At 38.8% G+C, this 25,550-nt stretch overlaps 1 protein-coding gene and 1 long non-coding RNA gene across 3 annotated transcripts in view; one reads left to right on the top strand and one right to left on the bottom strand.

The window, feature by feature from the left end:
• The window catches only part of TMTC2 (transmembrane O-mannosyltransferase targeting cadherins 2), a 233,267-nt gene extending 226,300 nt beyond the window's left edge, over positions 1–6,967 (bottom strand). For both annotated transcript variants that reach the window (XM_063308986.1, XM_063308987.1), the window contains exon 1: positions 6,432–6,967. In XM_063308986.1, coding sequence (XP_063165056.1) covers positions 6,432–6,514 — 83 coding nt within the window. In that variant the 5' untranslated portion in view covers positions 6,515–6,967. The remainder of the gene's footprint in view (positions 1–6,431) is intronic.
• A 1,703-nt stretch (positions 6,968–8,670) lies between these two features.
• Positions 8,671–16,883, top strand: LOC134500962 (uncharacterized). Its single transcript, XR_010068309.1, has 3 exons — positions 8,671–8,757; positions 13,874–13,961; positions 16,218–16,883. It is a non-coding gene; the product is annotated as an uncharacterized LOC134500962 (long non-coding RNA).
• The last annotated feature ends 8,667 nt before the right edge of the window (positions 16,884–25,550 follow it).

Genomic DNA, 25,550 nt, shown 5'->3' on the forward strand with positions numbered 1-25,550 from the left:
GTCGGTTATTCAATAATCTATGGAGAATCCACATATCCATGTTGTTCAATAAAAAATATTAAAGCTACATCTTTTAGAATAGTGAAAGCAGTCATAATACTGTAAATTAAGTTATAAGATGAGAAAGTTAAATGTAAAATGGCTCCTTCAAAATGAAGGTTCCTTCAAAATGATCAACTTTATTAGAAATAGATTATCATTCAATATTATAGGGCAACATAATAATACTATCTATAAAGTGTGCTGGTCTGTTGGCTTTAGGGTAGGTAACAGAATTATGAGTACATGTTGGTAGCTTTCACTACACATGTAAATGATCTTACACATTCTAGTTATAACTAACAGACACTTGAATATGCCAGACAGACAGACCAAACAGCCCAATTTCAAGTGAAAAACTGTTCTTTATAGAAGTCCAATTATAGCAGTAGGCGTCTTTAGCAGCTATAACACATATTCACATCCATTTAAAAACAACAAGAATTGTATGTGCTGAATGGAGACAAAGAATCTAATCCTGCAAAACAGTTTTCTATTTTGAAGCAAGTTAGGAAAATAACACACTTAACTGCATCAAGGGGAAAGGAGTAGAATATCATGTGAATGGGGAAAACTGGATCAACTGACTCGGTCAATTGATTTTAGCACACACGCACCCCAAAAACCCTGATCAGTTGAAATTAAACATATTCCACACCATTAGCCATGTTATGTAAGTGATTGGCTAGGTTAGCTTACCATCTTCCCACCTGTCTAAGGATTGCATCTTATCATTCAGTTCTGATACACAAAACCCACAACCAGAGAGGGATGGTTAAAGGGATGGAAACTGGTAGGGGTACATATACCAATTTTTCCCAGTCTTTCCACAGAGGCACTGACCTAAAAGGACTACCATAGATATTTTTCTTCAACATGATAAATACATAAAGAAAGTGTGAAAGAAAGTGATGGGACTAGCAAGGAAGTTAAAAAAAAAAAAGTCATCTCAATACACGTACTGCCTTTGCACAGCGATGTCTGAACTGGCTGAGCCCTGAACACCATGGTCCCCAAAAAGTAAGAAAGTACATCAGGCATTTGAAAAGAAAAACCCTATAACTCCAGACATGGAACTGCAACGACAGAATGGATAAGTACATCATGACATATTGATTTTGGAAGCTGAGACTGAAATAGTAGCTTTATATTAACTACGTTGTATCATTTGAATACAAGCCATGGACAGAAATAAATATGCTGATACCTCCACACAGAACTCTTAAATAGATGCTAAGAAAACATACCTTTATAAACAATATTAACAAATATCATGGTAGGCCATATGGTGAATTAGTGACAGCCAGTTCATTAATAAATACTGATTAATCATATACTGTAAGTCAGTGGGGATGCCTTCTAAATCTCACATAGCATTCTTAAAGCAGCACATCATTAGATAATGTGTAATTTGTTTTTACCCAAGAGGAATAGTTTGCACATTTACTGACCATTGGAGGCTATTTTGTATACCAGGGGACACAAAACATACATACATCGTTAATTCTAAATTTTTGTCCATTTATGTCATTGGCACAGATATCAAAGTAAACCAACAATAAAAATAATACATCATTACATAAGTGGCATGGCATCTATAGTTAAAAACTATTGGGATTTGGGGTACAGTTGTGACATATATTGTGGTACAATTGTGACATATATTCTTCTAGGATTTGACTTGCTCTATGAGGTTATGTTTGGTTAATCTATCAGAATGCAATACAGTCAAAGCTCACCCTAAGTGGCAAATTTGCAGAATTTTTAGCAAATTTTCCTCCTGTTTAGCAGCTAGCAATGCTAGAGACACCAGAAAAAGTCACTATCCTCAAAATGAATGAAGAAATGAAGAAATCTATCATCATCCTGTCTCAAGATCATGTTACTGCAGTTTTGATATTTCAAAATAAAAAGTAATACGCAACTGTCATCTGTGTGTCTACAAATATGGGCTTCAGTGCCCCCTTTCTACCAGACTAAAGCAAAGATCAAAACATGGGAAAATAGGAATTTCTGTGGTCTTGTAACCAAGCCCTTAGTTGAACCAAGACACTCCATAAAGGATATCACATGGGGATCTAAGAACACAAAAACAGTTCTGCTTGATCAGGCCTAAGTCTATTTAGTCCTGCATCCTGTTTTGCACAGTGACCCACTAGATGCCTCTCTGGGAAGCCCAAAGATGAAAGTGCATCCTCTTTTTGCCATTGCTTCCCTGTTTTTTAGAAGAATCATCCCTCCGACACTAAAGATAACCTGTAGCCATCCAGAGTGGTAGCCACTGATTGACCTGTGCTCCATGAAATTAAGCCAGCGAAACTGGTGGCTGACACATTGAGTTGTGCAAAATTAACATAGGATATAAATCAAATCAAACAATAATGGGACAGTGGAATAGAGAGGCCTTAGGATGATCCAGCAGGACTGTTTTCACATTATGCTTAAGAACATTTGTGATTAATCTAATCTGTCCCACTAACACCAGAAGAATTTATTTTCTGTCTGAATTCCAATCTATTACTTTTTTAATTGTCAAGACAACTTCATCCAGACTGAAAAAACAGGATATTTGCTCTACTACAGTCAATAAGACCTTATTCACTGTTATAATTTTTTTTTAACAAATGTGTCTTCAATGAATCTTCACAGCTACTTTGATACATGAATATATACATAGGTGCATACACATATGACTGTGTCAAATCTTTTCAAGACACTTTTTAAAACTAAAGTATTATTTAATTTTACTTAAAATTAAATTTGGTCTCAGAACAGAATGATGAACTATAAGTAACTTCATTCTATGTCATACTTGCACATTGGTTTCAATTTTTTCATCATTACGGAATTGATCTTAATGTACAAAAGTTATGATATCACTTAATCTAAGGAAACTCCTAAAATACTTTTACAGGCACCTATTACAGTGTAAGCAAGAAAAAAAATCCACACATTCTATAGAGTAGGATCCTGAATAGGTTTCCCTTGACATTAAGTCCAGTCATGTCCAACTCTAGGAGGCGGTGCTCATCTCCGTTTTAAAGCCGAAGAGCCGACGTTTGTCCGTAGACAGTTCCGTGGTCATGTGGCTGGCATGACTACACAGAATGCCGTTACCTGCCTGCCGAAGCGGTACCTATTAATCTACTCACATTTGCATGTTTTCGAACTGCTAGGTTGGCAGGAGCTGGGACTAGCAACTCACCCCGTCACGCGGATTCGAACCGCCGACCTTCCGACCGGCAAGCTCAGCAGCTCAGCAGTTTAACCCGCAGCGCCACCGCATCCCTAGGATCCTGAATAATGTAGCATTTTTTTTAACTAAAAGTTAAACTGTACATAATTTTGAATTTTCATTAAAAGTATAATCTATATTCCTTCTGGTAAGTGGTTCTGCTGTCTTAAATGTATATTTTTTGTAAGGGAGGGGTGGCAAACATAACTCTGTGACTAGTACAGTAATTCAGGTTAAGGATGTAATCCTCAAAATAGTTTTATGATGTGGAGTGGTGGTATGGAAGAAGCATTCACTCCCTTGCAATCTGTCCTTCCTCTCAGAATAGAAAATGCAGTAATTAATTGACCTACTACACAGAACAATCAATATTCTCAGTTCACACATGGCAGTAAATTTCAGAATTCAGTGAGTCTTTAGCTTTTAGAGGAATTTAACAAGCCTACAGGTTAAAATGCAATTTAACTGATAAAGGCTTAATGCTGAGCAACTACCCCCATAATTATACAAATGGAAAAAAATATAGTCTACAATTTAAGTGCTACTAACTTTCCCTAATGGCATTAAGGGGCAATTATGGCCAGAACCACAAAGAGCTTGATCTTTTCCTTCATGATCCTGAATAATGTCTGAACTACCATCTAGCTTTAACCAAGTTAAACTGAGGGTGCAGTATGCTTTACCACTCTGTCTCTCAGACAATTACTGCCTTTCTTAGAAAACTAAGCATAATTGTCATATTTGTAAGCATGTCAAGAGCCAGAGGCATACCATTTTATCCGCCATGGTAATAACGCATTCCACAGAATAAGTTTAATATCCTGACATTAACAACTTCTACATGTTAGGGTAGAAACTATATTTTAGTATTACCAGGGCTGACTCAGATTTTGCTTGGTTTTTGCATTGTTTTGTTTTCTACCCTTAAAACACCATCACCAAACTTCATACGCTTAATGGATTTGTTAAGAAAAGAAGTCATATGTTCTTTATTGCTAAATGGCTGAATTTCTACTATAACCAAAAAGACACAGAAATTGACATTCCGTTTTTTGTAAAAACAAAAGGAACATACGAGTTTACTCTACTATTAACTCCTGAATAATAACAGGTGCAACACATCTGAAACAAAAGAAACTTCACAAATGTGCTACTCGCTGATTTAAATGCGGACAGATTACGGTGGAGGGCAAATGATCTGCAGAGCAAGAACGCCTCTTGTCCTTTCTGTGTATTTTCCTACAAAGGGGTCAGATAGCTCTTCTGGCCTCAGCTCTGCTGTCCTCCCTCAGTTTGCCTTCATACACAACCCTCTCCAAATAATCTTTCTGAAGCCACTGAATAATTCTGTTTGTTGACAACCATGAAACTAATGGGTATATAAAAGCAGAACTGCAAATCTTCCATCTATAAGTGTCACAAACAACTTAGTTCGGATTTTTTTTAGATACTGTGGTATCAAATTACTGTCATGTAAGAAAATTCCTATCCATGCAAACACTTTACTGAAGGGCACTTCACCCTCACCCAAGGGATCCATTCACTTTCCATACAGAAAGGGGTTGATTAAATGCTGTCAAAGTAAACTTCTGCTCACTTTTTGGATGATTTAACGTCAATGGAGCATACAAACACCCCCAGAATGGCTTATAAGCTCAGCCAAGCATGCTCTTCTCCCCAATATATTTTAATTATGCATCTGCTCTAATTGCAATCAGATTACATCACTGAAAAAAGGAACAAATTGGAATTTTCTGTAATTACTAAAAGAGCTTTTCATCAATTCCCTAAAACAGGGTCTATTTAAGGAAAGGTAAAAACACCAGCACAACTGTGACATTTCTAGACATCAGTGTCATTTTGTTCAGCAATTCTGTGCAGCTCTCATTAGCAGCCCAAACTCAAAAGAGACAAATTTAAGTCCTTGGTCCTTTATTTTATCCCATTAGCAATGTTTTATACACAGACCAAGGCCCAACATAAATGCTTAAAAAAAACACAACCCACCAGACAGATCTTCAAAGATAATGCATGCACAGGCGCTCTAGAGCAGGCACTTAAAAACAGCTATTCTGTGATTTTTCAAGCAAGTACTGCCCCTATGAGTAAAGTTAAAGCAAAAGTTCCTATTTCAGAACTTAATTTCACTCAGAACTCAGTGTATTTGGAAAAGTAAGTTTTTCAATATCAGAGCTCCTTCTAGGGAACTTCTAAACAACAGCATGTGGCTTTTTCTTGATACATCCATGGCATTTAAAAGGCAAAAACTTTCAAGTTAGAAAGCCCAGATTCTGATCACTAGTTTTCAGATATTAAGGGTATTTCCATTCTCTTTATTCACCATGCATATGAGATCTAAGAGAATGTCAGATTATGCATGTTATGTTCCGGAAACAAGCATGTCAAGAGAAACAAATGGAACCGATCCAAAACGTGAAGTTTTTGGAGTTCCCCCCCCCCTTTCTTGTCCAGATGTAACATCGTTTAAATGGCCTACTATTAAGGTGTCGCTTTGAAGGGAGGAAAATCATAACAATTCTCCCTCACAAAATACCATAGGACACACACATGTTCATGTAATTAAGCCTCAAGCAATGCAGATCGTTCCTTCCATGAAACGCGGGTATATTTGTAAGTAGTAGAAAAGGCGATCTGAGAAGAAAAAGGGTAAGAGGTTTATTACAATTAGACTGGTTGGCGCTCCCGGCTGATTTGTTTATTCCCGGCAGGGCTAGTTCGACCAAAGTAAGTTGACAACAGAGGAAATCTGCAAATTGCGAGTGTTTCTCGACAGTACTTGCAACAGCAACTCCATTTACCTGGTGGTAGGGAAAGAGGCGAAAATCAACCCCATGGGAGAACAAGAGGAATAAGCAGACTAGCCCCGCTTCAACAGGTGAAAGAGGACATCAAGGACTAAAAGGTTAAGAAATCCAGGCACCGGACGAGCTAAGGGGAGTCACCGCTTCCATCGGAGGACTTTGCACCGCGAGCAGCCTCGTGCCCTGCAACTTACATTCCTCCCTTTCCGAGAACACACACCCGTAAGCTGAATCGCTAACACGCAATACACATACCGGGAATCCCCTGGGGGAAGGGCACGGCCTCCCGCAGCAGTTGCTCGGCTGGACCGTCCAGCCCCAACTCCCCCACTTACCTGTCATCGTAGCAGAAATCCGCGCCCAGGGTATTGAGGTACAGGACGAGCCCCAGGGCGCTGCTCACCAACTCCGCGATCATTTCTCCGCTCCTGCCGACCTCCGCCTCTCCCTTCGCTGCTGCCGCCGCTCCAAACCCCGAAACGCATCCACCGCGCGCTTTCTCAGCCGCCCTGCTCACTTTGGTTTCGTCCTTCCGCTCGCGGGTCGGTCGGTCAGCGCCTGCTAGCCCCCGGCATCTTCGCTCCTTTCTCCCCACTCGGCCAATCGCTCTGTCAGCGGCGGGAGGAGCCCGGTAGCACCAGCCGCTTTTATTGTTTCGGTGTCCGCTCGCTCCCTTTTACCCCATGGCTGGCCGGGAGCGGCTGCAGCGCTACCTTTCCACCAACGCCGGCCCGGGGAACTGGCTCGGCTGCTCGGCTCTGCCAAGAGCGGGCGGCTCACGCCGTCGCCGTCTGCCTACTGCCCCGAGGCCGCCGCACAGCTGAACTGAAACAACCACAGCCGAGGCTCCGCGAGCGCCCGCGTGGGGCTCTCCAAGCTTCCATCGCGCTTGCGTGCCATCCCCTCTGGTCCGCCCCTTTCTCTAGCTACAGTCCGCCTTCCGCTCCTCGGTTTCGGCGGCGCTGCTTGCTTGCCGCCGCCTCCTCCCGCTGCTTTATGTTTTTTCCTCTTCACCAAGGCGCAAATAGCTTACTACTGCTAGAAGCGACCCCAATTCTGGAGGAGGGGGAGGCGAGAGAGGAGGATAACGTGGAGGGAGGAAAGAGACCGGCTGGGTCTGCGACTGGCACAGCCTTTCCAACCTCGCCGCTCTTCAAAAGCAAGTCATCTGGAAACTCATCCTCCCCGCGGGGAACAATACTGTTGAGCTAAGTGGGGGTTGGAAGCTGGCTTTCTAGGACAGTTGCGCGCTGTCTGCTGTGTGTGGGTATCTGGGAGAGACCAGGCCTGTTTAATATACACGTTCCTTGGAAATACCTCCCAGGTTACTGGGAAGGAGAGCAGAATGAAAGAAACCAAGCCCTTGACCTCTGTGTGTGTAGGAGAGAACCCATACCTGGAAGAATTCCATCTGGGGAAATAAAAACAGGCACAAACCATGGCTGTAGCCCAGCTGTTAGGTCAAGGTGAGCAGCATCAGTATTTTTATTCAGTCACCAATGCAAACCTCAATTGGTGGGCAGTATTCCTCATTTTCTGCCAACCACCTGCAACAAGAGTGTTTCTTCAAGTGGCCCAGCATAAGGCATACCAGCCTGAGAGCACTGCATGCCCAAGCACATGGGTGATATCTGGATGCTTTAAAAAAAAAAAAAAAACTCTTCCCAGTCCTCATTATTTAACATCCTCTAAACACTTCCTAAGCCTTGACCATGTCAGTCCTTTCCTGGTAGTGCTTAACAGGCTCTTTTGAAGCCCATCAGAATGACGCCAGTTCTCCCTGTTGTGTTCAGTTAGTTCCAATGTGTCATCGCCACTCATGGTAATTTTAGAATGGTGATGCATTATGCGTGAAATATTAACATGCTGGGAGCCCTGTTCAAACCTCAACAGATAGCAGTATTTTTCAGGGGGCTGTTGGGTGTTGAATGTTTTGGGCCTTCCACCCCAAGGATTTTAATGTTAGCTCAACATAATCTAACCCTAGATTTTCTTCTTTGATAGTCACAGCTAAAGAGAAGAACAGATTCCTTTCTTCCTGCACTAATCAAGTGTGAATAATGTTTTTTTTTAATTGAAATATTTAAAACATGCGCTAGTCATCTTTTTTCAGCACGCTTGAGGCAGTGCCCAACACAAATAAGAAAGGTTTAGAAATAATTTGCAACAAATGATTAAATGATTCAAACGGAAGCATTTTCTATTTAATCCAAGTGCAGGCATGCTTGTAGCCCCAAGCTCTATTTTTTTTTTCCTAGTCCCCAGAAAACTTTCAACTGAATTGCTGAATATTAGCTGTGCTATTGCAAAATGTTGGTGCAGTTTTCCATTTTCAGACAAGAAACATAGAAAAACAAATGTTATTCCTAAACTTAATTATTAATAACTGCATTATTATGCCCTCTGTAGTTTTCAGCAAAAAACTAAGGCAGCCCCTGGCCACAAAAACTTTACCCAACCTGGTCTAAATAGTCTAGATATCTACTACTTAGTACAAAACCTGCACTAAGGTAGTTTTAAAATAGTAATTTTTCAAGAGCTCTACTCTTCTGACTACATCCATATTGTTTTCTAGGCAGAGTTATAAAAATGGCTTGCTCTTGTCTTCTTCTGGGATGTTTCTACAATTTCCACTATCATCCACAATGCTGGAATCCCCAGGTAAGCCCCATGCAAATATTAACCTGGGCTGACCCTTAGCATTCAAAATCAACAAGGTCAGTTAGGTGCTGCCACCTGCTGTGGTGTAAGAGAGATGCACTTTTTCTTTGTCTGACTTACAAATATTTCTACTGATGCCATTTGGAAGTAAGCATGCTTTCTCCTGGGTTTTTTAATTCACTTTGTTGTGGATTTTTTTTTCTCTGTGCCTGTATGTTTGATGTGTATTGACTAATATGTTTGCTCTGTCCCACCTGTTACTCCAAAAACTCTGTTGGATTTGCTGAAACATATTAACATAGTTACCCTTCTAGAATTTGAAGTTCCACTAATTAATTGTATCTTTTATTCAGGTATTTACACCCCACTTGGAATATTTGTAATAGCCTCTCAATTCAAGCAACAGAAGAAAGCATTGCATTAACTGAAGCTATAGATTAGATTTTGGCACCATACAGGAGAAGTTAAATCTTATTACTCCTACTCAGCCATATTAGGTAATCAACTAATAATAAGTTAGTTGGATTTAAATGTTATTTCACACAAATATCAGGCATCCAGACTAATAATAACATTATTATTTAAACTTCTCATAAAACCAGGGAGATAACAAGAATAAAAAAGTAAACGAAAGACAAACAAGCAGTATACAAAACTGAATATACAGTAGCACAGAAAATATTTAATACCAATTTAAAACAAAACAATGGAGCCAATTTCATTTTCTTCAGGATGGAATTCCACCATCAAAACACTACTTTTAAAAAGTTCCTAGTCACTGTTTCAAGTGTTCACCTGCCTAGTCTCTAGTTATGATTGTAAATTATTAGTAAGTTCCTATGGAAGTTTGCAGTCTTTAGATAGCACATATGCATATTGACATGTTTCACATGCCTGTGCCACCTACAGGTTGACATGATACACTAAATTACCCTGCCTGGGCAAATGTATTGCATGCCTTCAAATGGAATGACTAAGTACAGGAAATGGATGGTGAACTATACATTTCTGGAATCCTTGAATAATTGCTATTTCCAGAAGACAGCTGGGGAAAATTACTAAAAGGCTTGCATTAATTATCTAGGGGAAAGAGAACAGCCAGTTGGTTGCCCCTGTGAGCAGTATCTAGTTCATAAGCACCACCATATTGTTAGCTTACCACTACATTAGAGTTTTCATCTCTTTCAAAAGAGAAGTGGGATGATTGTCCCATTTACCACTTCATTTACATAAGAGACTGACAATGAAAATATAAAATAAGACTTTATCAAAATGCATGTTTTGGCTGGCTTACTCTAGGAGCAACCTTTTATCCACCCCATCTTCTTTTCTATACAAGCAGAAGTGTTTGTCATTGCAGCTACAATCCCATATCTTCCCACATGGAGTAGGACTGCAAAAATATTCTATGTCCCGTTATTTCTTAGACAGCATAAATAGGATTCCAAGTTAGTGATTTCTGGCAATGGCAAGTTACAAAACCATAAAGCAAGATTCTACACATGGTTCCTGTTTAAGTCTTTGACTGTAGGTGAAATAGACCTCTTTCATTTGCTTTCCTTGAACTTTCTCTGACCAACAGTTCCATGTGAGAGAAAGAACAACATGTATGAAAGAATAAAATCTTGGCAAATGTTAACATTTTATTGCTTAACTGTTTAAAATATATTATTGTCATTCTCTGAAATAACATGAGATATGCTTTAGCACTTCATCAGAAAAATGTCAAGTTATTCAGTAGATTGAGTGTTTGACATATGTGATAATTACAAGGTATAAAGATAAGTAATTTAGGAGTTCACACATATCACCAAATAGTCATTTTCAAAATAACTTTCATTCTGTGAAATGAATGTTGTCAGGCTATCAAAGGAAAGCAAGACTAGGAGGGTTGTACTAATAACAGTAATTGTGGAGATGAGATGAGCAGCATAACCTAAAAGCTATTCAAGAGGAGTTGAAATGGTGTCTAATTTGTTGTTTTAGAGGCATATCAGCATACGGTATTGTGGAAATCCTTCTTCACATTGGACAAACAGATACAAGATACTTATTTTCCAGATAAAATCATGTTTGGAAAATGAAGTTGAGGAACCAAATTAGAAACAATATGCATCTATTACACTGTCAGGCTTCAAATTTACAAAGCACTTTTGAATCCTAAAAAAATGTATGGCATAACTTAATTGTAAATTCCTTCATATATCAGACCCTTATATGACATGCATCTGAATTACTTTTAGGTATCCTGTGGATTAGGCATTAACTCCATATGTGACCACAGTTAGTGTCCAAGGTGTCAGGGGGGACGCAGGGAGGGAATCAGAGATCATCCAAGCTTTAGCATTCATATTGCATCCTAATATTCAGTCAGTGCCAGTCTGGTGCTACTGAATGTTTTAATGATCCCAAGTTTGTCTGGTTTCATTAAGTCTGGCCAATCTAGTACTGAGGGATGGCATTATATTCTTCCTCTATGCCACTAATCTATTGGCCTTTCTATCTACAGTATTTCTAGAACTTTACAGAGAGCTTCAGAGCATTATTAGGCTATGCCAGTGGCTGCAACATCTTCAGTTGGGGGTATCACTGTGCGATAGCAAGTGAGCATATATGTTCTCACAATTACCCTATTTTGAAAATCCCTTATATACTGTAAAAGGCATGGTGGCTCAGTAATTAAGATGCCAGGCTTGTCGACCGGAAGGCTGCAAGTTCAGCAGTTCAAGACCCGAGTGCCGTGTGTCAGAGTGAGCTCCTGCACTCGCCCAAGTTCCTAGCAATTCGAAAGCATGCAAATGTGAGTAGATGAATAGGTACCGCTTCCACAGGAAGGTAACAGTGTTTCGTGACTATCATGACCACGGAAATGTCTTCAGACAATGCTAGCTCTTCAGATAAGAAACGGAGCTGAGCACCGCCCCCGTAGTGTCGGACATGACTAAACGGGAACCTTTACTTTTTACCTTTTTATGCTGTAATGGGCGTTCACACACTTATGGGTGTGGTGGTTTGAGTCCCACTGATTCCTATGGTATATCTCCAAACCACCTGACTAAAAGGGTGTCCAAACCTTTGCACCTGACACGTTCACTGTTTCTCATTTTGAATCAGTAAGCAACTGCACATAAAGAGAAAGTATGCATTCACATTTGCTGAAACAGGTTGTATTTAACTTTATCCTATGTAGAGATTGCGTCAACTTCTGTTCAGTTAGGATTCAGTAAAACAATTTGACCAGGAGTGCCTGATAACTGCAATGAACTATAATGTCACCATGGGTTAATTTTGTTGGCTTCAATATTGCCACTGTGCAAAGGCGGGCATATTGTAAATACAGCAACAAACATGATTAGGGATTAGAAAGTAAGCCATATAAAGAGATATTGAAGAATCAAGAAAAGACGTTTTTGGTGGGAATAATAGAAACCTTCAGATGTACCTGAAAGGGTATCACACAAGTCAAGATCTGTTTTCTTTTGTTCCAAGGCAGAAAATATGGCATAATAGATTTATCTGAGATACTGTAATTTGGATTCTTGCATTGAGCAGGAAGTTGATTGGCATAAATGACCCCTTCCAATTCCATGATTCTGTCTTGTGAAAATGTAATATATTCTCTAATGTGAAGTACAAGTAAAAGAAAAGAAAAAAGAAAAAAATAGTTTGAAAATGATAAAATAAAAATGTTTACATACCAATCAAAATAGCTTCCAAGCTAAAAGTTTAGGTAACCAAGACGGCCAAGATTCAGCTGAATTTCAATAAGTTAGAAACATCAGTGTTGAATCAAGACCCCATCAGCCCAGAATGGCGGCATTTGAACTGTAGATTGATGCCTTTGTTGTTTTCAGTGTATTGAAAATTATTTATATCTACCCTCAGCCTGGTCCATGAAGTCACGAAGAGTCGGAAGCGACTGAACAAATAAACAACAACAACCCTCAGCCTAGTATAATTTGCACCTTTTTTGGCTGAAGTTTAGATATGTTTTAACTTGGATCCTCCCTTGCCCACCACTTCTTCATTACCTTTTGGTCTCTTTTTCCAAGCTTTCTCTCTATTCAGTTGCAGATCTGTGTGCCTGTAGTTGTCATCTGGCAGAAAGTGTTTTGAGCCTGAGAAAAGCAGGTTTCAACTAGCAAAAACAATTTGTGCCTCATCCTAATGATTTCCAGCCAATCGATTTTATTTTATTGATTTAATAAGTAAAAATGAGACCCAAAACTGCAATCCTATACCCACATATAATAGGTATTACTTCAGACACGATTGAAAAAAAAACTTATGAGTAACCTCTGACTGATTGCATTGCATATTTCATTAAACACATGAAGGTTGCCATTGTAAGAGTTTCTCCTACTTAACAGCATTCATGGACTACTTTCAGAAAATGTAGTTCCAATTAAACAAATACTCCTTTCTATATTTTTGTCTGTAAGAGCTGGGAGTTCACATTTTTGTAAGTAATATATTGATTATGGTTGCATTTGTGTAACCTTCCTGTCCCCCCATTTAAAGGCCTTTTGAAATTGAATTTTGTTTCAAAAAATTACACCAAACCTAAGTATTTATTTACCCAATTGATTTTTATGCAACCCATGCCATAATAAGAAAACCTCTTAACACACAAGCTGGTCAAGAATGTTCTTCAACAGAAAACTCTCAAAACTGAAGAGATAAGAGTGAATGGAACGCCAACCCAATGAAATCCCATTTTTAGATATTCATTATTGTCATGAGCACTGATGGTGAGCAGGAGGGGGCCTCTATCCAGGGGGGAAAACGCATGCGTAGTACTCAGGAGTTAAGCAGCCATTCAGAGAGACACAGATAAGACCCGCCTTAACTTTTGGGATTTGTCTGTCTGGGTTTTTCCCGCGCTTCTTCAGTTTGTTAGGATTTTCTGTCTAATTTAGCAGTAATAAACACTAGAGACCTACTCCTTGTCTCAGCGTGATTCCTGACTGTTAGGACAGTTATCATCATCAACTGCACATGAGGCTTGTTCACTACTGTCAGTTTTCTTAAAGTTAGTATTGATATTGCTAGTTGTATTACAACTAGTATGCTTTGATAACCCAATTATGAGCCATGGATCTTTTCTCATAAGCAGGTGTCAAGCATGCAGAGAAACATGGACCAAACCAGCAAATAGTCCTTGTGTCACTAGCTGTCAATGCATGCTGAAAAATGGGACTGAGGTAGGCAGTGGATTCTCACTAGCTGCTAGTGAGAAGGAAGTGGAGCCAACCCAGCAAGCAAGCTCTGGCCTGTGTACATGAGAAGTCTGTGGTAGACCCTCTCATGAACCTCCACAGACCACTGGAGGTCCACAGACCACATTTTGAGAATCACAGTGATAAGTTCTAATGAAAAATATTTGTTGCTAGGTTCCTTATCCCCAGATAAAGGAACTTCTTTTTGAAAATGTGTTTCTCTTGTGGACCATTCATTTATATGATTCAAATTAAATCAAGTATTTATGGGCTCTATTTGAATTTTAAAACAATAATTTACACTTTCACTGTTTGGAAATTTCATCAAACAATTTAAGACATGCCAGTGATTTGCTTCAGGGACTTTATGCATGCAAAATATGTGCTCCAATTTGCTCTAGTAACTGTTCCAATGATGAGTTATAGATCTACAAGCCATTCATTTGTCTAGAGAAAAATATCAGGTGAAGGGCAAAAATCCATGCTTCATTTAGTCTCTTCTTTAAATCTCAGAGGGACCCACAGAAGGAGAGATTGCTCAAAAGCAATAATTGGTTGACATCTTCGGAGAACTAGAAACTGGCTTTCAGCCACCATGTCGTATATGTAAAGTCTCGTTTTAGTCTTAGGGGAGATCACCCCCACAGCACTTCTTCATGCTTGTATGATATGATTTACTCTGAAACAGGAAACCATTGTATCCAAGGCAAATCCATTTCAAAATAATAAAATCTGTGCTGTGTTTTTTGACTTCTTTGTTTCCAGGGTTCCAAAGAAAAAAAATGGACTGTGCAAGCTGCTATTTCCACAAGGAAAATTCTTATATTGAAAGGAGCTCAGAAAAAAAATTCTGTAAGGCAAGTCATGTAAAGGCTTTAGGATGTATCAGTTCCTTATTTTGATCAGGCAGTGGAGCCAGAGTACAGCAGCAACACTGAAAGCGTAAAATGAAGGGAGGGAAGCCATGCTAGTCAGGATTTGTTACTTCGGTGTGATGCTGGAGGCCAAATTTTCTAACTCCTGCCTAACATATACACACACCACCATTTATTGATACAGCACACAAGAAATCTCAGTTGTTTTTTTACTAAGGACTTTGAATAAGTCAGTAGCCTGGTGTGTGTGTGTGTGTACACATTACACACACACACACATACACATATATATATATGGCACAACCAAGTAGCTGGCATTGTATACAGGAACATCTGCACAGTGTATGGGCTAGACCCTCCCAAGTCCAGATGGGAGATTCCACAGAAGGTCGTGGAGAAGAACAGAGCTAAGAGCCTGTAGGACTTCCAGATCCAGATGGACAGGCAGGTACTGGCCAATCAGCCAGACATCGTAGTAGTAGACAAGGACCAGAAGACAGAGGTGGTGATAGATGTAGTTGTGCCAAGTGACAGCAACATCAGGAAGAAGGAGTATTAGAAGCCGGAAAAGTACCTGGGCCTGAAGGAGGAACTAGAGAGGATGTGGAAAGTGAAGGCCAAAGTGGTCCCAGTGGTGGTAGGGGCACTTGGGGCTATGACTCTTAAGTAGCTCCAACAGATCCCAGGAACCACATCAGAGCTTTCTGTCCAGAAGAGTGCAGTGCTAGGAACAGTTAAGATACTGTGCAGAACCCTCAAACTCCCAGGCCTCTGCTATAGGACCCAAGATTGAGGAAGACACATACCCACATAGGGATGACAAGGGAATTATTTTTTTATATTCATATATGTTCATCCATTCAATTGTGTCCAATTCTCAGAGACTGCCTGGACTAGTCCCTGCAGTTTTCTTGGCAAGGTTCTTCAGAAGTAGTTTGCCATTGCCTCCTTCCTAGGTCTGAGAGAAAGTGATCGGCCCAAGGTCACCCAGCTGGCTTTGTGCCTATTGCAGGACTAGAGCTCACGGTCTCCCGGTTTCTATCCTGATGCCTTAACTGCTACACCCAACTGGCTCTGTCACATATTATAATCAGCCATAAACTATAATTTATGAATGATGCTGGTTGAGTTCCTGCATTATATAAGTTACAACCAAACGAGCCACATAGTGACTTTGTATAGCATATGAGTTCAGATATAACAAATTTATTTGATTGTACTAATTACTGAGAATCAGACCAAGAAGTAGCAGCATAAATTTAGATTGCAGGTGGAAGTCCAGATATTTTACAAAATCCCCATGTTAAGTGATGCTTGTTGCATGTAGTTCACTTTCCTGATCTTCCTCCTTTTTTTCCTCCTCCAGTCCTGAATGAAGCACAAGGGAATATTCTGTCTGGAAAACCTGAATTGCTCTTTTGTGGAATCTCATGGCCAACAGTTATGTACAAAGCAGAGACAACTCTAACTATATACTGTACTTTGCATTTATACCATCTATATGTGCTAGTATAAATAGCACAATAGCTCACCAGAATAAGGAAAGTTAAATCATATGCAAATGTTTCTGGATGCCAGAAGATAAACATGTTCAAATCCAAAGGCTAAACACAATTCCACAGTAGAAAATGGTTTTAGGAGTTAGCAACCCTCTGTTAAGTACTTATTTGCAAAAGCAAAGCTAAACTTAGTAAGAACATACTTGTTTCCTTTTCATTTAGTATTTTAATTGAGATTGTTCAAGTCTAGTGCTACATCAGCTTTATTATATTTAATCTGCAAAGCCAAAATTCACCATTGATAATTCAGAAGAAAAATTAATTAGAAATCCAAATACAATGAACTGGTAAAGGGAAGATTGAAATTTAGATCCTGTTTCAATACTCAGTTTCAATTTCTGTTTTCACTGAGTAAACTCATTATTCTAAAGTACTCTCCAAGAATTAAGAAAAGCTCTAAATGAAATAGCTGTTCCTCGGTGGTTTTAAATTTCTAAAGTTTAGGTCATGGCTGCTAAAGTTCACTCTGAACACAACTGTTGGGGAGAGATGGGTGGTGAATAAATTTATAAAATAAATAAATAAATAAATATGAACAGTTAGCGTAGCTGATATTTTTCTCCGTACCTATATCCCAGCCTTTTCCCATCTGGTGCCTTGGTCTGCATCTCCAAAACTCCCACACTGCATATCCAATAGTTGGTAATTCTGGGAGATATAACGCAACACATCTGGAGGATATCCAGAAAGGGGATAGATACACACAAACACACACACACACACAAACAGAGGAAAGGCTGCCCTATAGGGTATAGTAAATCAAAGGTTAAAATGGTATGGTATCTATACCTATACATTCTGTGCCTAACTCATATTTCAAATTATGCTTAATGCTTGTGCAGATCCCAAAGTTCACAGTTGTGCTTCTGGCACAGGTACCTCTGGCATATACCTTTTCGCTATCCATATCCACCATGTTTACCTGTCTAAAGTCAGGCTGCTTACTTCAGAAAAATGAAGTTCTGAAGTATAAAGTGAGTTCCCTCATACACAAAAAATATTTCACTGTTCATGAATGAAATGAGAAATTTCTTGTTATCAATTTCATTTCAGAGATAATTTTCCCACACAGAAATAATATATAAGTTCTTCCAAATGATCTAACTTGGAAAGGTAAAATTATAAATGGTATGAGGTATTAGCCAACCACAAGGCAAATATCCACCTCTACATTTGTGAACTCTAATGGAGTACATGTTTCTTTGCACAAGGCTCAAAGTTCAGTACTCAACTTCTACAAGAACTGGAAAGAACTCTCTTGTCATCCGAATATACATCACTAAGCCAGGTGGACATTTGTCTCAGTACATGGCAGGTACCTATATTCTGGTGTCCCTAAAATATGTAGAAATAAATCTTAGTGCTTCACTATAGGCAGAGTGCTAGTGCAACTCATTTCCATGGCATTAATTTGCTGCTCTATCATATGCATGAATTTTCAGTCCTTGAGTATTGGCATTTTATTATAAATGCTTATCATACAATACATGCTTATAATAGTTCAGTGATTTACATTTAAACATCATGTGTTTTTTTTTTTGCTACACACCTAAAATGCCAAATTCAGTATTATATGCTTTAATGTAAAGTAGCCTTGGGAGGCTATGATCTTAAGTTCATTACTTTTTTCTGCTGTGCTAAATTCTACTCCCTGCCTATTTTTTCCTCTTCAGGAGAAAAAGAAATTGGCAAAGAAAGAGCTAGACAGTTTGTAAAGTTCCGCCTTCTAAATTTAGGTTTGTTGGTTGGTTCCAGGTTGGCAAAGGAGTGCGACAAGGCTGCATACTCTCCCCCTATATATTCAACCTATATGTGGAATATATATTAAGGGAAACTGGACTGGAAGAAGATGAGCATGGTTTTAAAATTGGAGGAAGAAACATCAATAACCAGTACTATGCTGATAGCCAAAAATGCAAAGAATCTGCAGCCCTAGTACTAAAAGTCAATGAGCACAGTGAAAAAAATGGAACTAAAATTAAATATAAACAAGACCAAATTTATGACAATGATAGAACAACCAGCCAGTAGAACAACTGACAATGAAGATATCAAAGTTGTGGACAGCTTCTGCCTTTTAGGATCAACCATAAGCAGTAAATGAACAAGCAGTCAAGAAATATGCCACAAATTATCACTCAGTAGAGCAGCCATGAAGGCCTTGGAAAAGATATTCAAATGCCATGATGTGTCTATACCTACAAAGATCAGAACCATGCAAGATATTGTATTCCCTGTGACTCTCTATGGAAGCGAATGTTAGACGTTAAAGAAGCAAGATAGGAAGACTTTTTGAACTTTGGTGTTGGAGAAGACTCCTGAGAATATTGTGGACAGCCAAGAAAACAAACCAATGGCTCATTGAACAGATCAACCCAGAATTCTCACTTGAGGCACAAATGACCAGGCTAAAATTATCCTACTTCAAACACATTATGCAAAGACCCAGCTCTCTGGGGAAGGCTCTACTGCTGTGAAAGTAGAAGGAAAGAGAAGCAGCAAGGTGGATGGATTCAGTTTACAGTGGCAATGAGTGCACCATTGGGAGCCTTGAAAGAACAGGTTAGGGATAGATCATCTTGAAGAAAATCTATGTGGTCACTAAGAGTCGAAAACGATGGCAATAATTATTGTTTGTTTGTTTAAAAAAGAAACATCTGCATGAAGAAAGTTATACATATAGCGGTAACATCTAGTTTAGTTATTATGCAAATCTTGATCAAAGATTTTTGGACTTCAGTCTTGAAGTTATATCAGAGATTGCAGGACTTCTCTTTCTCTGAGATATTTTGTTTTCTATCTTTGAGGATGATAGCATATCTTTCTGGAACAAGGAACTTATATCCTTCCTGTTGGTGGTGGCCGAGAGGGAGATTGTTAAAAATTGGAAGTGGAACATTGAACCCTCACATCAGAATTGGATATCTAGAGTACAGGCAGCTGTTACCAACTGAGAAATTTACTTGTTGAAATTGATTGAAGGGATTGGAAAACAGCACAATATCATCAATTAAAACTATGGAAGTGTACTTTCTGAAATATTAATAAATACTTTAAAATATTTTTTAAAAAGTTCCATGTGTCAAGTTTCTACTGAAATACAAAGGAAACTGCAGCCAACAGTCTGGATTTTGTGCAGGTGTGGAAAGGAGGAGGCTTTGTCAGTGGTTTCTGTAGCATATCCTGTGTTCCATCATTTTTGGCAGAGGTATTGTCCAGTAAACAAAAAGGATTTAGCAAAACTGAAATCTGTTTCTTGTCATCACAATTCCCACTGAAAGTGGTGCGATATCATATTGTCCATCAATCATATATTTTCATGGGGCTTCGACTGGTAACATTTCCCCAGTGTTAAAAGATGGCTTCATTCCATTTTGCAGTCATATCCGGATCTATACATTTTACTCCTTCTGTCTCCTGAATGTTAGCCCAAAGGAGAGGATATTGTGGGGGTTGGATAACGGATAGGACTATGATAAAATAATTAGGTTTAATAGACACATTTATCTCTCTCCATATAGTGATCTATATTCCAACTGCAATTCATTTAGTTTCTTCTCCCACCCTCCATGATTTAAAAGTTTTTACAGGACTAGGATCTACATCTTTTTATTCTGTATGGAAATGTGACATTCCCTTATTAAACACAACAGGAATATTTCATATCCTTGTATTGACTTGATCATCAATATTCAAAGTTTAAAATAAACAGTATGAAATAAACTTTAATATGAATAAACTCATATTCACAAAAAAAGGGGGAGGGTTGATATCATGCAACTAACCTGTATGAGAAGCAGCTATCAGTTCTGTTCTTTCACTGATTCATTTGAAAGCAACTTTGAAATTGCAGTTTCAATGTGTGCAGAATAAGGCCACCAGAAGTTGAGCTAATTACACCAGGTTTTTGTTTTTCTGTTCCCCCCACCACCATCCAATGGAATGTTGGAAAGGAAGTATATAAAGGGGATCAGGTCTCATGACTGTCTATCCATTGGTCATTCTGTTTATTTATCAGCAGGATAAGTCTCCAAAACCTGAACAGAAGACCAAACTTGGTGGAAGAACCCACGAAAAAAAAAAAAGATTGAGTAATTAATGGGACAGATCTGGCTGGGGGCTATAAAATAAAGATTTGGGGGCAAAGGGTACCCATCCACTCGCATGGGAGAGGTATTTGGGCAGCTGTTTGGAATGTTGCTGGTTGTTCCACTCCATGGGGAAATGTCCACATATGGATCATACCTACTATTCCTTGCCTAGGATATTGGGAAGGCAAGCTGTTGCTGTGGAACTATAAACAGAAAGACTGAGAAGAAAAGAGTAGATTCATAGAAACAGGCACATGTAGCCCTCCAGGCACTAATGAACTGCAATTCCTGCCATCCCTTCCATTGGTCATGATAGTTAGGTTTCACAGGACCTGAATTTCAATGTCTGGCCAAAGTTTGCTTTACTTCTGGGGTATATCTACCACATGGCCCTACCAATATATGCAGATGCCTGTAACCTGCAAGGCTCCCAAGACAATAGAAGACTCTACGTTTGGCATAGGTATACTCAATAAATATTTCTGCTTTCTCAATGAAATAAATAAAAATAATGACACAACCAACTTTCTATTTTGATTCTATTAATTAGCAACTGCATGTAAGCATTATATGAGAAGTTCCTGGTATTTTAAGTAAGTCAGTTTTTCCGCTGTATGTGAAATTTGGTTATTGTTTTTGTTGTTTTTACTGCCCTCCTCTCAGAGCAGCTTTTAAGGCATTTAAAGTACTTCTGTGACAAAGCCAACATTTAACCTTGTTTCCCTATTGTTTCCTCAATCCCTCCCTCTTTTTTCAGTGCTGTGTTATGTTGGGTATTTCTACAGAGTTCTGGTCCAGGGTACAAAAGCCATTTATATGAGCAGTCCAGGTGAATAATTTTCACATGAATGCATTCAATTGTAAATAAATGCCTAGTTTCCTGTTCAGTTTTTCAAACACTCATCCAAACAAGATCCAGGCATACAAATATTTGATATATCTTAACAAGAATGAAGGTGCCAGACCTACAGCTAACATGCACAGCAATTGCTGCTGTGATTTAAATTCAAAAATGCTAACTTTTCTGCCAATACACCAATGGGCCTGTTATATCTGCAAATAACGGTTTCCAAACGTGTGCCCAGCTTTTGGCAGCAATATTCCTTTTTAATTATTATTTCAAGACAAGAATGCACTTTTTATAACAGAATCCAGTTTGTTGGCATATTATCTCAGAGCCTAGAGAAACACTCTCATGTTTCTAATGAAGAACAGTTTCAGTACAAACATTTGGGACAAAGAAGATGCAAAAATAAATGCTTTTCAGACAAAAAATAAACTGTACTTCTTTTTAAAGAGGCTTTCCTGTCTGGCTCACAGTCACTTCACAGCAACTGCTTTCTTGTCCAATCACAATTTCCCATAAAAGCTTGAAGCACTGTCTGAAGTGGCCTTTGACCTGGTAATTTTGGGATCAATGGTTAAGATTTAGGGGAAAATATCAGAAAGGATACCTATGAATAAATCTAATAAAAGACAGGAAAATATGCAAATTACAGAGGAATTAATTTCAAATTTCTTGAAGAATTAGAGGACAATATAAATCATTATTTTGCAAATGAAGGATTTCTTCAATCTGCTATCTTCCAGATGTGTGGGATTACACTGGCTGGAGATAATGAGAGTAACAGTTGACAGAATCTGGAGATATTATCTGGGAGAATACTACCTTGCATTAGACTTTTTGTGGCTTTGTTCTCTTTGCCCCAAACCAATATATACTGGAACAGTTTTATCATGTGTCCATTGTGGACAAGAAGTGTAATCTCACAGGGACTGAGAATATATTTGGAGCTCTTTACACTTGCTTTGGTCTGCAATTATGAATACCCTTGATACAGATTAGAAAAGCATCAATCTTTTCAGCAGTGTGCTCTAGTATCTATCTTACTATCAAGCTAAAATAAATGTTAATAATTATAATGACATGCTAGTTTTTTTGTTTGTTTGTTTGTACTTTCAAGTCAGTCTTTACTCTTGGTGACTGCCTGGACAAGTCCCCTGCAATTTTCTAGGCAATGTTTCAGAAGTGGTTTGCCATTGCATGCTTCCTAGGGCTGAGAGAGAAGGACTGGCCCAAGGTCACCCAGCTGGCTTTGTGCCTAAGGTAGGACTAGAACTCATGTTCTCCAGGTTTCTAGCCTGATGTCTTAACCACTACACCAAACTGGCTTTCTTGATATGTTATTACAACTAAGTTCTACTTTTTTCTTCAAAATAATGTGAATTTTAGAGTGAAATTATTTGGACCAGCAAAGCTGTTCAGTGATGAGACAATTATTTTTATAATGTCAAATCATATCATTTCTTTGATATAACTGTCTAAATCTATTGACTTTTTTTTAGAATTTAAGTATGCAATTATATTCTACAAAGTTAAAACTATAGGTGCCTTTAGAAGGACAGCCACCAATCATAAACTGTACAAGATGTGCTGCTCTTTTTTTTTTTGTATTTTGTTTTCATTTCTGATGGAATTTGCATTTTTAAATTCCAATTTCCTCCATTCTTGCATTATTTTAGCTTGTTCAAAAGCATATTGATTTTCTCCTGTGACCAAGAAAAAGAAATCAGTTGTTCTTTAAGTTTCTTAATTGGTCATGGTTGAAGTTAAACAGTACTCAGCGCTGTAAAACAAGGAGTTAATAATTGAGCATTTTGAGATGGTACATATGCAAATAATATGTTATATATAAATATATTGAATAAGGGACCATAGACATGTGTACTTTATATTTGACTCAACAGCAAATATATTGTACAATTAAAGATAACTATTTGTTCTACCTTGAAAAGGGATCAAAATGTAATCCTTTTCTTTGCAGTGTTATTACATCAGTGGAGAAAAAAATGTATCCTAACCTTTGGTCTCTATCATATAAGGATAATTATATTATTATTTTTTTATTCTCTGATATCAGTACCAACATAATTTAATCTTGCTTGTGTGATTCTTAAAATACTAACTACAATATATTATGTGTGTGCATCAGACTGATCAAGAATAATCTGATTATAACCTGAAATAATTTATAAACCAGTCCTAATGTATTTAAAACCAATATACATCCTGCACAAAATGACAAATGATGGATAACTAATGAATCAACCAGAGAACTCTCCTATTTATAAACTCAAGCACAGGAATCATTTAATGACTGGAATTTTTGTAGATGTTTGCTCAAGAAAGAAATGGATTTAAAGGATTTTTGTCTCTTTTATCTTCAGGCTGATTGTAATTGGCAAAAGGAAACTTGTAGTATATCCTTATTCACTTAAAAATGAGTCCATTGTGCCCATGGTTGGTTTATCCATTCTAAATTAAATAAACCAAACTATACTAAGGCATAAACCATGATTTCCAGATTACAGTGATTAAGGTCAAACTGGTTGCAGAGTTTTTTTTATGCAGCAGTTTGTCGGATGTGGATTTTTAGTGGCCTGGCTTGGCTGCTGTTGTGCTGGCATGAGTCAGTAAAGGGAATGAGAAAAGGGGAGAAAAAGCTTTATTCTGGCCTTGAAGGGCAGCTGTGCTGTCACAGGGGCTAATGAGTTGACCTGACTGCTAGCCAGGACTGTTGTGGGGAGATGTAGAGTCCCATTGGTCCAGCCTGATATATACATAGGTGTTAGGGACTAGAGCCCTGGGGACTAGACTCACCTCCTCAGTTGCTTGGGGACATGCTGCTGGACTGACCCAAAATTGAGAGAGAGAGAGAGAGAGAGAGGAGAGAAGAAAAGGAGAGAAAAAGACTGTGGAAAACAGAGTGGCTAGAGAGAAAAGTTGGAGAGTAAAGTTACATGAGTGTGCAGAGTAGTTGGCAGTTCCTGATCAGGAAGGGAGAAGAAAGGACCTGGGTAGCTTCCCTGAAGAAGGCAAATGAAGACCTAGGGAAAGGACATTTTTACCCAAAATCCAAAACGGGAAGGAGGGACCCAGCTGGCTGCAGACAGCACCTTCATGCAAAACCCAAGATGGGAAGGAGGGGTTTGTCAGTCATTGGTGAAGCCCTGGTCTCTAGGGAAGGACTGGGCAGAAGACCCTGAGAGAGGTTCTTTCCCCAACAGAAAAGCAGTAGGAGTTTGGCTGAGCAGATCCAACAGAAAGTCAAGCCATGCTGAGCACGCTACAGTAAATCCAGCCCATTCCTTCCTTTTCACGCTCTCTTGAGGAGCCCAGAAAAGGGGGAGGAAGCAGGAGCGCTAGAGGAGGATAGTCTTTGGGAGGGAGGAGGAAACCTGACATCGGGTGAACACCGGGATTGTGTTATATATACCTGTTTTAAATAATTGCTGCAAATGGCTTCACTGTAAATAGTAAAAAGCATAAAAGTTTCCACTGTCTTGTTTCTTTGTGTCAATTGCCACTCTTTCAAACCAAAATACACCTCCAGTTCAAGAAGAACCCCGTCACACTGTAACACAGTTAACAGGTGCAGTTTGTAAGCTTTAAATAACACTTTACTTAGTAAAAGCTAACTTAAATAAGCATAACAGATTGGTAGAAAAAGAGGAAAAACAATGCCCTCCAATAAGATGCAGCAAATGTGAAATCACAAGTAGTAAAATGGAATGTTCCAGTCCCTCCTTTCTCTACATACATTGATAGCATAAGAGTGCTACCTTGTGGCATACCAAGTTCATTGGGCATTTCACAATAAGCTGTTGCATATCCCACCACACACAACATATTAAATCAATGCCAAGCAAGCCACATTTTGATTTAGCATGATGTGCAGTCTTATCTACAGTCCTCCCCCTAATGTGTTATTAGTGTCTCTGTAGCAAGAAGGATATGAGGGTGGACTCAAGGTCTATAGCAAGCTGGCCCCCCAATAGAATCCTACATGTGTGGAACAAAACTGCCTTGGTATTCTGGGTGAGGGAAGGGAAGGGAGAGAGTGACAAGGTTACTGCAAGATTATACTCTAGCAGGTTTCCCATCAATGTAAATCATAGCAAAAACAGTGCAGAAAGTTAACATAACTTTACTGCATAAAAGGTTAATATAGCAAAACAGCAGCTCCACATCCCCATGAGAAGCCAAAG

This window comes from Candoia aspera, chromosome 7 (assembly GCF_035149785.1).
Source record: "Candoia aspera isolate rCanAsp1 chromosome 7, rCanAsp1.hap2, whole genome shotgun sequence".
In the NCBI taxonomy this organism is placed as follows: domain Eukaryota; kingdom Metazoa; phylum Chordata; class Lepidosauria; order Squamata; family Boidae; genus Candoia; species Candoia aspera.